The sequence below is a fragment of the Nerophis ophidion genome, linkage group LG06, assembly GCF_033978795.1.
Source record: "Nerophis ophidion isolate RoL-2023_Sa linkage group LG06, RoL_Noph_v1.0, whole genome shotgun sequence".
Classification (NCBI taxonomy): domain Eukaryota; kingdom Metazoa; phylum Chordata; class Actinopteri; order Syngnathiformes; family Syngnathidae; genus Nerophis; species Nerophis ophidion.
Window position 1 is genome coordinate 21,672,760 of NC_084616.1, and position 15,637 is coordinate 21,688,396.

A 15,637-nucleotide genomic window follows, 5' to 3' on the forward strand; every position below is an offset into this window, starting at 1 on the left:
TAAAAAAAATCACAAACATTCTCAGGATCCAAAAGGCTCCCAGTTATAAAAATGTTAAATATAAGTCATGTATCAATATATATATATATTTTTTTTTTTTTACATACACTTGAATGATTATAAGTATAGTTACAGGAGTTTATAATTTTTTGGACAATGACAGCTTTTTGTTATTATGTCAACATTTTAGGGCTGTTAAATAATTATATTTTAAATCATATACATCCCATTTTGAAAATTGTATTAATCATGATTAATCAAAAGTGAAAACTCACGTGAATGATTAAATGATTTGTAGACAAATGTAATTTTAGTGCCCGAATGAAATCCAGGAATGTTTTTAAACATTTTACTTGAATGTGAGTCGTTTATTTGAAAAAATTCTGTAAGTTTTATCTCAAGTTATTTCAGGATGAATTATGGATATAATATTTAGTTTTATCTAAAGTTATTTCAGGATGTACAAACTCTGTTTCCATATGAGTTGGAAAATTGTGTTACACGTAAATATAAACAGAATATAAGGACTTGCAAATCATTTTTAGCCCATATTCAGTTGAATATGCTATAAAGACAAAATATTTGAAGTTAAAACTGATAAAAAAAAATGTATGTTGCAAATAATCATTAACTTTAGAATTTGATGCCAGCAACACGTGACAAAGAAGTTGGGAAAGGTGGCAATAAATACTGATGAAGTTGAGGAATGCTCATCAAATACTTATTTGGAACATCCCACTGGTGTGCAGGCTAATTGGGAACAGGTGGGTCCCATGATTGGGTATAAAAACAGCTTCCATGAAATGCTGAGTAATTCACACACAAACAAGGATGGGGCGAGGGTCACCAATTTGTAAACAAATTGTCGAACCGTTTTAGAACAACATTTCTCAACGAGCTATTGCAAGGAATTTAGGGATTTTACCATCTACTGTCCGTAAAATAATAAATAGGTTCAGAGAAAGTTGGAAAAATCACTGCACGTAAGCGATTATATTATGGACCTTTGATCCCTCAGGCGGTACTGAATCAAAAACCGACATCGGTGTGTAAAGGATATCACCACATGGGCTCAGGAACACTTCAGAAAACCACTGTCAGTTACTACAGTTGGTCGCTACACCTGTAAGTGCAAGTTAAAACTCTACTATGCAAAGCGAAAGCCATTTATCAACAACACCCAGGAACGCCGTCGGCTTCGCCTGGCCCGAGTTCATCCAAGATGGACTGATGCAAAGTGGTAAAGTATTCGGACAAGTCCACATTTCAAATTATATTTGGAAACTGTGGACGTGGTGTCTGCTGGAACAAAGAGAAAAATAACCATCCGGATTGTTATAGGCGCAAAATTTAAAAAACAGCATCTGTGATGGTATGGGGGTGCATTGGTGCCCAAGGCATGGGTAACTTACACATCTGTGAAGGCACCATTAATGCTGAAAGGTCCATCCAGGTTTTGGAGCAACACATGTTGTCATCCAAGCAACGTTATCATGGACGTCCCTTCTTATTTCAGCAAAAAAATGCCAAACCACGTGTTACAGCAGCGTGGTTTCATAGTCAAAGAGTGCAGGTACTTCCCTGGCCCTTCTGCAGTCCAGACCTGTCTCCCATCGAAAATGTGTGGCACATTATGAAGCGTAAAATACGACAGCGGAGACCCCGGACTGTTGAACGACTAAAGCTCTACATAACACAAGAATGGGAAAGAATTCCACTTTCAAAGCTTCAACAATTAGTTTCCTCAGTTCCCAAACGTTTGAGTATTGTTAAAAGAAAATGTGATGCAATACAGTGGTGAACATACCCTTTCCCAACTACCTTGCCACGTGTTGCAGCCATGAAATTCTAAGTTAATTATTATTTGTAAAAAAAATAATAAAGTTAATCAATTTGAACATCAATTATCTTGTCTTTGTAGTGCATTCAATTGAGTATGGGTTGAAAAGGATTTGCAAATCATTGTATTCCGTTTATATTTACATCTAACACAACTTCCCAACTTATATGGAATGTATTATGGACATAATATTTAGTTTCATCTTTAGTTCTTTCAGGATGTAATTTGGAGTGACATTTGCCAGAGTGACAACCATTCGGAGTCCCCTCACTCATTTTGTACTGACGTGTTATTGATCTGATGACTCTCAAGCAGCTGTCCTAACCAAATGTGTTTCTTATGTAGACAAATCAGGAACAACAACATGTAACAATATAGCAACTCTTTATTGATGAAACGGCACAAATGTCCTCCAACATAAATCAAACCTACTTCCTGTTCCTATCTCCAGCACTAACCTTTCTGGGTAATGTAGTATATAAACATTTACGTCCTAGTTTAAATATATTTATTTAACATCTTTTTTATCCAGGGTAAAACAACTAAGAACATATTTGTATTTACAATGCTGATCTAGGAAGGAGGAATCATTTACATGTTAGAGATGTCTAAATGTGATGATAATCTCTTATGGTTTGTCATTTACCAAACAAAAATGAACGCTACAGATCACTGACAGTTCAAAAATCCTCTTAGAATACAAGGGTAAATGTTAAGTTAAAGTACTAATGATTATCACACACACACTAGGTGTGGCGAAATCATTTTTGTGATTCAACCTCAAATTCCATCCTTGATGCTAAGTGTCAAGCAGAGAGGTAATGGGTCCCATTTTTATCATCTTTGGAATGACTCGGTGTTGGAACATAAAAGTTAAAAGCAATAAGTCAAACTTGTAACACAGAGAACGATGACATAACATCCTGCGTCTTCATTTACTGCTGCTCTTCTCACCCGCATAGTTATGTGTCTTACACTTGTAATTATTAGGGAATCTTTCTTCACTTACACACACACACACACACACACACACACACACACACACACACACACACACACACACACACACACACACACACACACACACTGCAACTAAAGGGTTTTCTTGAGTGTATGTGTGTGTTTTCATGTGTCTTTTCAATGACAGACAGTATATGAAACATGTAAAGCCTACCAAGCATCTGCATTATCAATAATGCCTTTATGGTGGTTTGTCTCCAGTGTACTTTAAAGGGTAACATTATCACCAGACCTATGTAAGCGTCAATATATACCTTGATGTTGCAGAAAAAAGACCATATGTTTTTTTTAACCAATTTCCGAACTCTAAAAAGGTGAATTTGGCGATTTAAACGCCTTACAATTGATAGCCTGTCGGAGTGATGACCTTTCACCCGTGACGTCACAACATGAAGCGATCCGCCATTTTCTCAAACTTTTTTTCGACTGTTTTGCCGTACCTTGGAGACATCATGCCTCGTCGATGTGTAGTCGGAGGGTGTAACAACACGAACAGAGACGGATTCAAGTTGCACTAGTGACCAAAAGATGCGAAAGTCCCTTGTTTGTTCCGCACACTTTACCGACGACAGCTATGCTACGACAGAGATGGCAAGAATGTGTGGATATCCTGCGACACTCAAAGCAGATGCATTTCCAACGATAAAGTCAAAGAAATCTGCAATATTGGGAAAATAGACCACTGAACCACTGACCACTCACTAAGGGGAGTTTTGTTGATGTTATTGACTTATGTTGAGTGTGCTAATCAGACATATTTGGTCACGGCATGACTGTAAGCTAATCGATGCTAACATGCTGTTTAGGCCAGCTGTATGTACATATTGCATCATTATGCCTCATTTGTAGCTATATTTGCATCCAGCCTTTCCCTCCACCCGCATTTAATGCCAAACAAACACATACCAATCGTTGGTTAGAAGGCGATCGCCGAATTCGTCCTCGCTTCTTCCCATGCCGCTGTCTGTTGTGATATGGCTCAATAGCTTCAGTTTCTTCTTCAATTTACGTTTTCGCTACCTGCCTCCACACTCCAACCATCTGTTGCAATACATGTGTAATCAGTTGAATCGCTTACGCCGCTGAAATCCGAGTCTGAATCCGAGCTAATATTGTTATACCTTTCTGTGCTATCCGCCATGTTTGTTTCTGTGTGGTCACGCTGTGACGTCACAGGATAATGCACGGGTGGATATTAAGATGGTTAAAATCAGGCACTTTGAAGACGCTTTTGGGGATATTGCGTGATGGGTAAAATTTTGAGAAAAACTTTGAAAAATAAAATAAGCCACTGGGAACTGATTTTTATTGGTTTTAACCCTTCAGAAATTGTGTTAATGTTCCCCTTTAAAAGTCTTTGTATAAAAACTTTACTACAGACTGGAGAGGAAACTTTTTTTTTTTTCAGTGTGCAATCTTGTGTGTCTTTTCAGATGACTTTGTTGTGAAAAACCTTTACCTTCACCACGGGCAAGACAAGAATAGGGTTTTTTTTCTCCATTTGCATTGTTGTTGTTTTTTTTTCAGATTACAATTTCGTGCAAAACCTTTACCACACACTGAAAAGGAAAGGGGTTTTTCTTCAGTGTGCATTTTTGTGTCTTTTCAGAACATTATTTTGTGTAAAACATTGACTACAGACTGAACAGATACATTATTTTTCACCGCTGTGGATTCTTGTGTGTCTTTTCAGATGACCATTTTGTGCAAACCCTTTACCACAGACTGAGCAGGAAAAGGGTTTTTCTCCAGTGTGCATTCGTGTGTGTACTTTCAGATCACTTTTTCCTGCGAAACCTTTACCACAGACTGAACAGGAAACAGGGTTTTCTCCAGTGTGAATTCTTGTGTGTCTTTTCAGATCACAATTTTGTTTAAAACCTTGACCACAGACTGAACAGATACATGATTTTTCCCCGGTGTGGATTCTTGTATGCATCTTCAGATGACTATTTCGTGCAAAACCTTTACCACAGACTGAACAGGAAAAGGGTTTTTCTCCAGTGTGCATCCTCATGTGTACTTTCAGATCACTTTTTCCCGCAAAACCTTTACCACAGACTGAACAAGAAAAGGGGTTTTCTCCAGTGTGGATTCTTGTGTGTCTTTTCATATCACGATTTCGTGTAAAACTTTTACCACAGACTGAACAGGAAAAAGGTTTTTCTCCAGTGTGTGTTCTCATGTGTACTTTCCGATCCCAATGATATTTAAAAGTTTTGTCACAGTGAGAACATTTAAAGCGTGTGTTGTCAGTGTGACATGTTTTATCATCTTTAGAGTCTTCATCATCAGAGTCAGGAGAGTGAGACGTTGTGTCGTCACTATCTGATAGTGGAGCTAAGATCTTGTCTGCTTGTGATCCTCCACAGTGGTCTCCATCAGCTTCTGTTGTCATGTGTTGAGTGGAGCTGCTGCTTGGAGGCTGCGCCTCTCTCTTCTCCTCACTTTCACCTTTGACCTCATCATCTTCACTCTTCACAATCACTGGGAACCCCTCCAAACATTCACAATGCTCTCCCTCCTGACTGATGCTGTGTTCCTCCTCTTCCTCCTTAATGTGAGAGGTTAGTCGTTCTTCTTCTTCCACCTTAATGTGAGAGGTTAGTGGTTCCTCCTCTTCCTCCTTAATGTGAAGGGTCAGTGGGTCCTCCTTTTCCACCTTAATGTGAGAGGTCAGCGGGTCTTCCTGTTCCTCTTTAAAATGAGGTGTCAGTGGGTCCTTCACTTCCTTTTTAAAATGTAGGTTCAGTGGGTATTCCTCTACCACCTTAATATGAGGGGTTAATCGTTCCTCTTCTTCCTTAGTGTGAAGAGTCAGTGGGTCCTCCTCTTCCTCTTTAATGTGCGTCGTCAGTGGGCCCTCTTCTTCTTCTTTAAAATGGGGTGTCAGTGGGTCCTTCTCTTCCTTTTTAAAATGTAGGATCACTGGGTATTCTTCCTTCTTAATGTGGGAGGGCTTTGGCTCCTCCATCAACATCCTGGTGCTCCACTTCTGTTGCTCAGGGTGAAGATGTTCTTCACAGACGTCTGCAGGACACAACAAGACAAACACATTTTAGAAAGGCCCAGTTCTGCTCAGTCACGTTTACATGCACTTAGGAAAAACAAGTTGTTGTATGAACTGTCTTGAAATCTCAGTGACACACAAACACGCTGCTCTTCACAACAATTATTCACATCGAAAGAAAAACAAGCCAGGACGGTGGGACTTTTTACTAGGAACGGGCTATATGGTTTAAAATGTACTTTGCGATACATTATTTCATATCATATTACAAACAGAACCAATTTAAAACAGGCTACACAGGCTCTTAATTTAGTTGCTGAAATATGCAGTAAAATATCTCATCATTTTCCAGTATTATTTTATCAAAAATATCATTAAGTGAAGTGAATTATATTTATATAGCGCTTTTCCTTAGTGACTCAAAGCGCTTTACATAGTGAAACCCAATATTTAAGTTACATTTAAACCAGTGTGGGTGGCACTGGGAGCAGGTGGGTAAAGTGTCTTGCCCAAGGACACAACGGCAGTGACTAGGATGGCGGAGCTATGCTGCCCCAGTTATGTTATTAACATAACGGTGCAATACTTTTTCGTAGCATGGTCACTACTGCCTAGTTTCTCTTATTATTCTTATTATCTAATTTTTTATTCCCATTGTTGCTTTTTATTTTTATTCTTATCATAGTTTTTTTCTATTTTGTTTCCATTTATACCCCCATTATTTACTTTTTAGTTTTCAAATTGTTCTCAACTTTGTACACTGCTGCTGGAATTTTAATTTTCCTAAAGGAACTCTCCTGAAGGAATCAATAAAGTATTATCTATCTATCTATCTACTTACTAATTTGCTTGTAATGGTTACTTTGACTTAGGGGGGGGGGGGGGGGGGGGGGTGTTTGCCCACATCTGAGGTCCTCTCCAAGGTTTCTCATAGTCAGCATTGTCACTGGCGTCCCACTGGATGTGAATTCTCCCTGCCCACTGGGTGTGAGTTTTCCTTGCCCTTTTGTGGGTTCTTCCGAGGATGTTGTAATCGTAATGATTTGTGCAGTCCTTTGAGACATTTGTGACTTGGGGCTATATAAATAAACATTGATTGATTGATTGATTGACTTAATTTGACTCAACATAGGAAAACTCAATCCGGCCCTCACACGGAAAGGAATTACAGATTGATAGCTTTCTCGATAAGCGTTCAGTTGTAACATGGTGACATTTACATTTCCGTTAAAATGTATCAAACATTTATTCTTCTGTTTGATACTTTGCAAGTTTTGATCACAATTATAATCGGACAAAAACACAGGATGGCAATGTAACGATATCTGTTATGCCCCACAATGTTATTTTCTAAGACACCTAGTGGTGGAAACTAGTTTTGCAGTTTGTGTTCTATTTTGACCCTCCTGTCTTGCAGTAGCCAGCTTAGTGTGTGTGTTTCCGACAGCAGGTAAAATCAGTAGGAGAGCACACGTCAAAAAAACAGCACTTACTGCAGACTTCAAGCTAACCTTTCAACTTTGAAGGTCTAAACCTGTAACTTTATGTGAATGCAACATACATATATATACTGTGACAAATTATTTGTGTATTTTCAGTTTAAAACTGCTTTAGTAAGATATTTGTGTCGATTGTTGAAAGTTAATTACTAATTACTGGTGGCATTTTGGTGGTTTGCATGCTAAATAGGTCACATAACAGACTTCTATATTAGTTTATATAGCTAGGTACAATGTTGTTTGTGGATATATGCTGAAGTTTGTTTATGTGTTTTTGTTCAAAGTTACAAAATATTATCGACTAGGGGTGTAACGGTACGTGTATTTGTATTGAACCGTTTCGGTATGGGGGTTTTGGCACGGTTCAGAGGTGTATCGAACGAGTTTGTAAGCTAAAGTCTTAACAAGCTGCTCTGCTTTCTGCCTCTGTCTGAGCACCCAGCATTGTCCCGCCCACACAACCATCTGATTGGTTACATACAAAGCCAATCAGCAGTGCGTATTCAGAACGCATGTTGTCAATGCTTCAGCGTTGAGCTGATATGTGTTTAGCAGCGGACATCGTACTCTCCCCAAATTATAAAAAACACTTCCCAGTCACAACTACAACTAGCATCACTATGAGCCCGTTGACCTTCTAGAAACTTAAACTGCAACTCAGCTCGCTCCCAGTTCTGGCTTGAGGTGAAGGCTTATTAGCTTTTAGCGTAACGTTAGCTCATTTTGCTGTGTGTGTGCGCGCGTGTGTGTGTGTGTGTGTGCGTGTGTGTGTGTGTGTTAGAGGCAGCAAAGCCCTGTCTGTCTGTTATTTCACATGAACTAACATGAAGTCCAAGGTGTTTAGGGATGAATAGTCTCTCCTATTGCACTTTTTTTTTTAGCTATAGTTATATTAATCATTAGTAATGTAGCAGCCTAGTTTTGATTATCAGTGTCCCTGCTATCACATTTTGACAAAAATATAACATTTACATAATAAAAGTCAGCTACAGGCTTCCCAAATGCTGTAATAAATTAAGCATGAAGAGTTGACTTGAAACCGTTTGATGTTGCACTTTTTATATGTAGAAGAAAGGTTTTGTCATTTTATTTAATCAAAGCAACAACTTGAGGCAGTTTAATGTGGATTAACGTGGGCAGGATTATTATAGTGTTCCCAATGTTAAAAGGATAAAGCCATTGTTTACAAATTTGGTAAATAAATAACCAAAAAATTTATATTTTGTTGTTTTCTTACTGGACCAAAAATGAACCGAACCGTGACCTCTAAACCGAGGTACGTACCGAACCGAAATTTTTGTGTAACGTTACACCCCTACAATCGACCCTTCACTAAAAAGGCCTAAACTACACTCCAGACGCTTGGGTCGTTTTTTTTCATCAAGGATTATATCATGTTAGCTATCTGCTAAGCTAACCAGTAAAAAGCAAGAGCAGAATAGTAATAAGGTTAACATTCAGTCTCCTTTCAACGGAAAGTGAGCCATTACAACTGCAGACAAGAAAGACATTCAACACTATATGCGTACATCACCAAAGCACCAGCAGAACATGGACAATGGTGAAACGGAAATGTATGGTATGGATGTACACAGTTGTGCAGAAAAAGTAACTCTTCCCACTTGTAGCCTCAAATTGCAAGGGGAACGTCAGAGCAGACCCACCGCCCACAGCCAACAAAGCCCTGTGAGTCCTGTGAAATTCCCCCATGAAAGATATTTCCTTCAGCAACTTCACTTCACACCTTCCCAAGACCAGCAGTGTCGCCCCTCAGGTGCAACTAACTTCATGCCCCCCCATAGTGCCCTCACGTGATCAATCAGGTACGTCAGACATAGCCAAATACCTAATTCGTAAAGAAATAATTTGTGCTGGTCTCCTGAAGTTTGATGCACCGAATGACGGTGCATGTGTTCGGTAACAGCCCTTTGCCAGCTGTGGCCATTTACGGATTGAGAAGGGAAGCTGAAGAAGGAGAAAGAGAACATGGTACAGATGCCAAGCAGTTCGTAATCAGGAACTTCCATGTAGATGATGAGCTTTCCTCATTTTCCAATGCCGAGGAAGCGACCACCGTACTGTCCAGTGCAAGGGAGATGTTGACAGAGTCAAGCATCAGAATACATAAGATAGCATCTAACAGCAGCACTGTTATGGATGTTTTCCCCCCTGAAGACCTTGCCAAAGGCAGTTTAGGCTACAGATGGGACCTTCAAAGAGACAGTTTCTCCTTATGTGTGTCTGACAAGGAAAAGCTATTTACAAGAAGGGGAATCCTTTCAGTGGTCAACAGTCTCTGATTCCTTGGGGTTTGTTGCACCTGTCATAGTTCAGGGCAAGGCACTTGTGAGAGATGTCTCCACAGAAGAGTATGACTGGGATTCTCTGCTACCAGATGAGAAAGGAACCCAGTAGAATGTCTGGAAATATTCCTTAAAGGAACTTATGCAGCTCCAGATCCAGAGAACCTACATCTCTGTTTCTCTGGTCTCCACAGTATACAAATGGATTTGTGTGTTTTCAGATCCATTGACTAAGGCTATATCACTTGTAGCATACCTCAGGGCAATCGATACATCATGGGGAAATGCAAGCTGGCTCCACATCCTGCTCACACTGTCCCTCATTTGGAATTGTGTGCAGCCGTTTTGGCAGGGGAAATTGTAGAGACGATATTGGATGACATTGTTGTGGAGATTCACAAAGTCAAGTTCAACACAGACAGCAAGATCATACTGGGCTACATACATAATGCTTCCAGAAACTTCTATGTCTACGTGGCAAACAGGGTGACAAGAATAAGAAGGTCCTCTACCCCAGATCAGTGGCACTACATCAGCACCAAACTTAATCCTGTAGATCATGGATCTAGGGCTGTCTCAGCGGCTTTCCTACCAGATACCAACTGGCTGACGGGTCAGGCTTTTCCGTGAAATCCTGAAGTGGATGAAGTTCCTCAGCCAAAGGCATTTAACCTTCTGCATCCTGAGACTGATGTGGAAGTTTGCCTTTATGTTTCAACCTATGCTACGAGAGCTACAAGTGGACTTCTTTGCTCTCACCGGTCTGAAAGATTCTTCAGCAGGAAATCTCTTACTTGTGCAACAGCCAAGCTTGTCCAAAAGGCCAGAGTCTTCTCAAAAACTTCAGACTGTATCCAGAGAAAAGATTAAGTATATCAAGCAAGACTGATCATATTGAAAACAACACAACAAGGTGTACAAAGAGGAAATTAAAAGCCTAGTGTGGAGATGCGGAGAATGCGGCGGAGCAGAGAGGCGTGCCGGGAGCGCAATGTAATTCGGGTGCGTGGATCACACACCGGCAGACAATCAACATATCTCCTCACAGTGTATAAAAGGGGAGGAGGAGGAGAGATCGGGGCAGAAGGAGGAGAGTCCGCAGCAGATGAAGAGCAAGAGCGCCACAGAACACACGAGAGACGGAGACGCGGCCGGCTGAAAAGCGACCGAGGAGCGAGCAGCGGAGAAGGAGCTGAAAAGCGACCTGACCGCAGACAAGCTTGTGTTATTGAACAAATAAACAAGAGTCAAACCTGCTCAAAGCAATGTCCTTCCTTAGTGGTCAATGGAACCCGCACGACGACAGCAAGAGTCTGTCACACCTAGCAAAGGGTGAAGAGTTGTTTAGACACGGTCCGCTCAAGAGTTTGGATCTTGACGATCAAGGATTGCTGAGAGTTGGAGGTCGGACTTAATCAGCAGACATGACCCAAAGACAAACACATATCTACCTTGTTGGTACGATACTACTACGTACAAGTGGCCAATCAAGGCAGACACTTCACTGAAGGCGCAGTTCGGACAGGTGGACTGTGGATAACAGGAAGTAAGAAACTTGTGTCAAGTGTGATAAACAAATATGTCACCTGCAAAAGAAAGAGATGAAAGCTTGAGGAACAGAAAATGTCTAACTTACCTGCGGATAGACTTACCTTAGATCCTCCTTTCACCAACGTTGGACTTGACAAATTTGGGCCTTGGACCATCTCAGCACACAAGACTAGTGCAGAGAACAAACGCTGGGCAGTCATGTTCACCTGTCTGTTTACACAAATGGTTCACATCAAGCTCATAGAGACAATGTCAACCTCCAGTTTCATTAGTATCGGATCCATACCCAAATGTGTAGAATCACCCAAAACTACTGTAAAGTGTCAAACAACAGAATAATAAGTGGTTCTTACATTTTAACAGAAATGTAGATAGAAACATGTTACAACAGAAAGTAACCATATATTAACAATTACATTAATAATATTATTTTTGACAAAATAATACAATTAAAAGGACACAGTATGTTACTGTATTTGTCAGCAGCCAAATTAGGAGCCTTTAACCCGTTTTGAAATTATTCTATTATCATTCATATACCAAATGATATATTGTGATATATATTAGGATATAGATTTTAGGTCATATTGCCCATCCCAAAAATTGATTCGCAGAGTCTTTTCATTTGGCCCACCAAATATATTTATTTTTTATATTCTTCTTTTGAGATGTGTGTGTATGTTGAAAATGTTGTACTACTGTTCTGCATCACATGGACGTGTCATGTCATGAGGTTGGTGTGCTTTTAACTAGGGGTGTGACGATACGGGCAGCTCACCAAAGGATACACAAACTGGCTTTAAAAGAGAACAAGACGATATTTGTGGTGGTTACAGTCGTGGTCAAAAGTTTACATACACTTGTAAGGAACATAATGTCATGGCTGTCTTGAGTTTCCAATAATTTCAACAACTCTTATTATTTGTGTGACAGAGTGATTGGATCACAAAAAAACAGTCATGAAGTTTGGTTCCTTTATGAATTTATTATGGGCCTACTGAAAATGAGACCAAATCTGCTGGGTCATCCGTCCATCATCTACCGCTTATTCCCTTTTGGGGTCACGGGGGGCGCTGGCGCCTATCTCAGCTACAATCGAGCGGAAGGCGGGGTACACCCTGGACAAGTCGCCACCTCATCGCAGGGCCAACACAGATAGAAAGACAACATTCACACTCACATTCACAAACTAGGGTCAATTTTGTGTAGCCAATCAACCGATCCCCAGGTGCATGTCTTTGGAAGTGGGAGGAAGCCGGAGAACCCGGAGGGAACCCACGCATTCACGGGGAGAACATGTAAACTCCACACAGAAAGATCCCGAGCCTGGGATTGAACCCAGGACTGCAGGAATTTCGTATTGTGAGGGAGACGCACTAACCCCTCTGCCACCGTGAAGCCCTCTGCTGGGTCAAAAATATACATACAGCAATGTTAATATTTGGTTACATGTCTCTTGGTAAGTTTCACTGAAATAAGGAGCTTTTGGTAGCCACCCACAAGCTTCTGGTTGAATTTTTGACCACTCCTCTTGACAAAATTGGTGCAGTTCAGCTAAATTTGTTGGTTTTCTGAAATGTACTTGTTTCTTTAGCATTGTCCACATGTTTAAGTCAGGACTTTGGGAAGGCCATTCTAAAACCCTAATTCTAGCCTGATTTAGCCATTCCTTTACCACTTTTGACGTGTGTTTGGGGTCATTGTCTTGTTGGAACACCCAACTGCGCCCAAAACCCAACCTTCGGGCTGATGATTTTAGGTTGTCCTGAAGAACTTGGAGGTAATCCTCCTTTTTCAATATCCCATAAACTCTCTGTAAAGCACAGGTTCAATTGGAAGCAAAACAGGCCCAGAGAATAATACTATCACCACCATGCTTGACGGTAGGTGTGGTTTTCTTGGGATTAAAGGCCTCACCTTTCCCCTCCAAACATATTGCTGGGTATTGTTGCCAAACAGCTAATTTTTTGTTTCATTTGACCACAGCACTTTCCTCCAGAAGGTCTTATCTTTGTCCATGTGATGTCCGATGAAACAAAAATTGAGCTGTTTGGCAACAATACCCAACAATATGTTTGGAGGAGAAAGGTGAGGCCTTTAATCCCAGGAACACCAAAAAGTAAGAGTTTTAGAAATAAATGGAAACTCGAGACAGCCATGAGATTATGTTCTTGTATATAAACTTTTGACCACGACTGTATGTGTACTTCATGTGCATATTAATGTACTTTCCCTTGTGTGCTTATTAGTATTACTGTAACGTCATGGGGATAATATCAATAAACAACCTCAATTGGTTTTCATCTTTAATTTGAAGGACTGCAATCTTTTTGAATGTATCCTATCATTCACAATCTTTGTGCAAGAAAAGAATACATCTTTAAAATGTTTATGAATTCTAATTAGTAAATAAACGTGAGCAAAAATTAGCTAACAATGGACTCAATTGGAGCTCCTCTATTTGGGCCACAATTATCCAAAAACTGCCAACAATACTCCATTTACATTTTGCGACCTGAATATTAACCAACTATTTGCGATGTTGTTATTATAAGCTCTAACGTTAAGGACTTAAACCGAGAAGTTAGTAAACTTTAACATCCAATTTAGACCTGGCGAAGGCAAGGCAAGAAAGATGCAAACAATACCTCTTTTGCGCCCATCCTTTTTTTAACCCTTGCGAGGATTAATTCATCATTTTAACGAGAAGATATGAACATCCCAACAGTCGGCATCCCAGTGAGAGCAGACATTGTACAGTATGTGATATTTGATTATGTTTGTTGTCTCTCAAGAAGTCTGCCATGATTAGTAGTGTTGTTAATTTTGAAGAAAAAGGCGAACGTTGTGATATGTCTTTGAAATTATTATGATGCTGTATGCTTATGAGCGAAACACGCAATTATGTCAATATGAATGTGCCGGTAATTACATTACATCTATACTTAGTGTGTATTTAAATATTGATGGAGGTTTCAGAATGTTTTTTAGAGCAGTGGTTCTCAACCTTTTTTCAGTGAAGTACACCTGTGAACATGTTTTTAATTAAAGTACCCCCAAATCAGAGAGATAGGCTTCACGGTGGAAGAGGGGATAGTGCGTCTGCCTCACAATACGAAGTTCCTGCAGTCCTGGGTTCAAATCCAGGCTCGGGAACTTTCTGGGTGGAGTTTGCATGTTCTCTCCGTGAATGCGTGGGTTCCCTCCGGGTACTCCGGCTTCCTCCCACCTCCAAAGACATGCACCTAGGGATAGGTTGATTGGCAAAACTAAATTGGCCCTAGGGGCGGCATAGCTCGGTTGGTAGAGTAGCCGTGCCAGCAACTTGAGGGTTGCAGGTTCGATTCCCGCTTGTGCCATCCTAGTTACTGCCGTTGTGTCCTTGGGCAAGACACTTTACCCACCTGCTCCCAGTGCCACCCACACTGGTTTAAATGTAACTTAGATATTGGGTGTCACTATGTAAAGCGCTTTGAGTCACTTGAGAAAAAGCGCTATATAAATATAATTCACTTCACCTAGTGTGTGAATGTGAGTGTGAATGTTGTCTGTCTATCTGTGTTGGCCCTGCGATGAGGTTGCGACTTGTCCAGGGTGTACCCCGCCTTCCGCCCGATTGCAGCTGAGATAGGCGCCAGCGCCCCCCGCAACCCCAAAAGGGAATAAGCGGTAGATAATGGATGGAAAAAAGAGATAAAGAAGTAAAATACAGCACTATGTCATCTGTTTCAGATTTATTAAACTGTATAACAGTGCAAAATATTGCTCATTTGTAGTGGTCTTTCTAGAAGTATTTGGAAAAAAAGATGTAAAAATAACTAAAAACTTGTTGAAAAATAAACAAGTGATTCAATAATAAATAAAGATTTCTACACATAGAAGTAATCAACTTAAAGTGCCCTCTTTGAGAATTGTAATAGAGATCCATCTGGATTCATGAACTTAATTCTAAACATTTCTTCACAAAAAAAAAAAAAAACATCTTTAACCTCAATATTTATGGAATTGGTCCACAAAAAATCTAGAAGTCAACACTGAATATTGCATTGTTGCATTTCTTTACCCCGTTTATGAACTTACATTCCTATTTTGTTGAAGTATTATTCAATAAGTATATTTATAAAGGATTTCTGAATTGTTGCTATTTTTACAATATTTTTGAAAAATCTCACGTACCCCTTGGCATACCTTCAAGTAGCCCCAGGGGTACGCATACCCCCATTTGAGAACCACTGTTTTACAGCACTAGTGTTTATTTACATAAAATAAACACAATATGTTCTTGTCTTACATAGGGACTGTGAAATATTCCAATAAAGTGCAATTAGAAATCAGAATAAAAATATATAATTTACCAAGAAGAGGATACGTTGATAATAATTAAATGCCTCACAGCCAATTATGCAAAATGTGA

At 39.9% G+C, this 15,637-nt stretch overlaps 1 protein-coding gene across 14 annotated transcripts in view; it reads right to left on the reverse strand.

Moving 5' to 3' along the window:
- Window positions 1-2,207: 2,207 nt before the first annotated feature.
- LOC133554370 (zinc finger protein 180-like) overlaps window positions 2,208-15,637 on the reverse strand; it is a 130,523-nt gene continuing 117,093 nt past the window's right edge. For 2 of the 14 annotated variants that reach the window (XM_061903026.1, XM_061903024.1), the window contains 4 exons: window positions 11,325-11,392; window positions 11,124-11,202; window positions 10,926-10,994; window positions 2,208-5,890 (listed from right to left, as the gene is read on the reverse strand). In XM_061903026.1, the coding sequence (XP_061759010.1) occupies window positions 4,515-5,840 (1,326 nt within the window). In that variant the 5' untranslated portion in view covers window positions 5,841-5,890; window positions 10,926-10,994; window positions 11,124-11,202; window positions 11,325-11,392 and the 3' untranslated portion in view covers window positions 2,208-4,514. The other 12 variants (XM_061903025.1, XM_061903021.1, XM_061903022.1 and 9 more) reach the window with 7 other exon arrangements.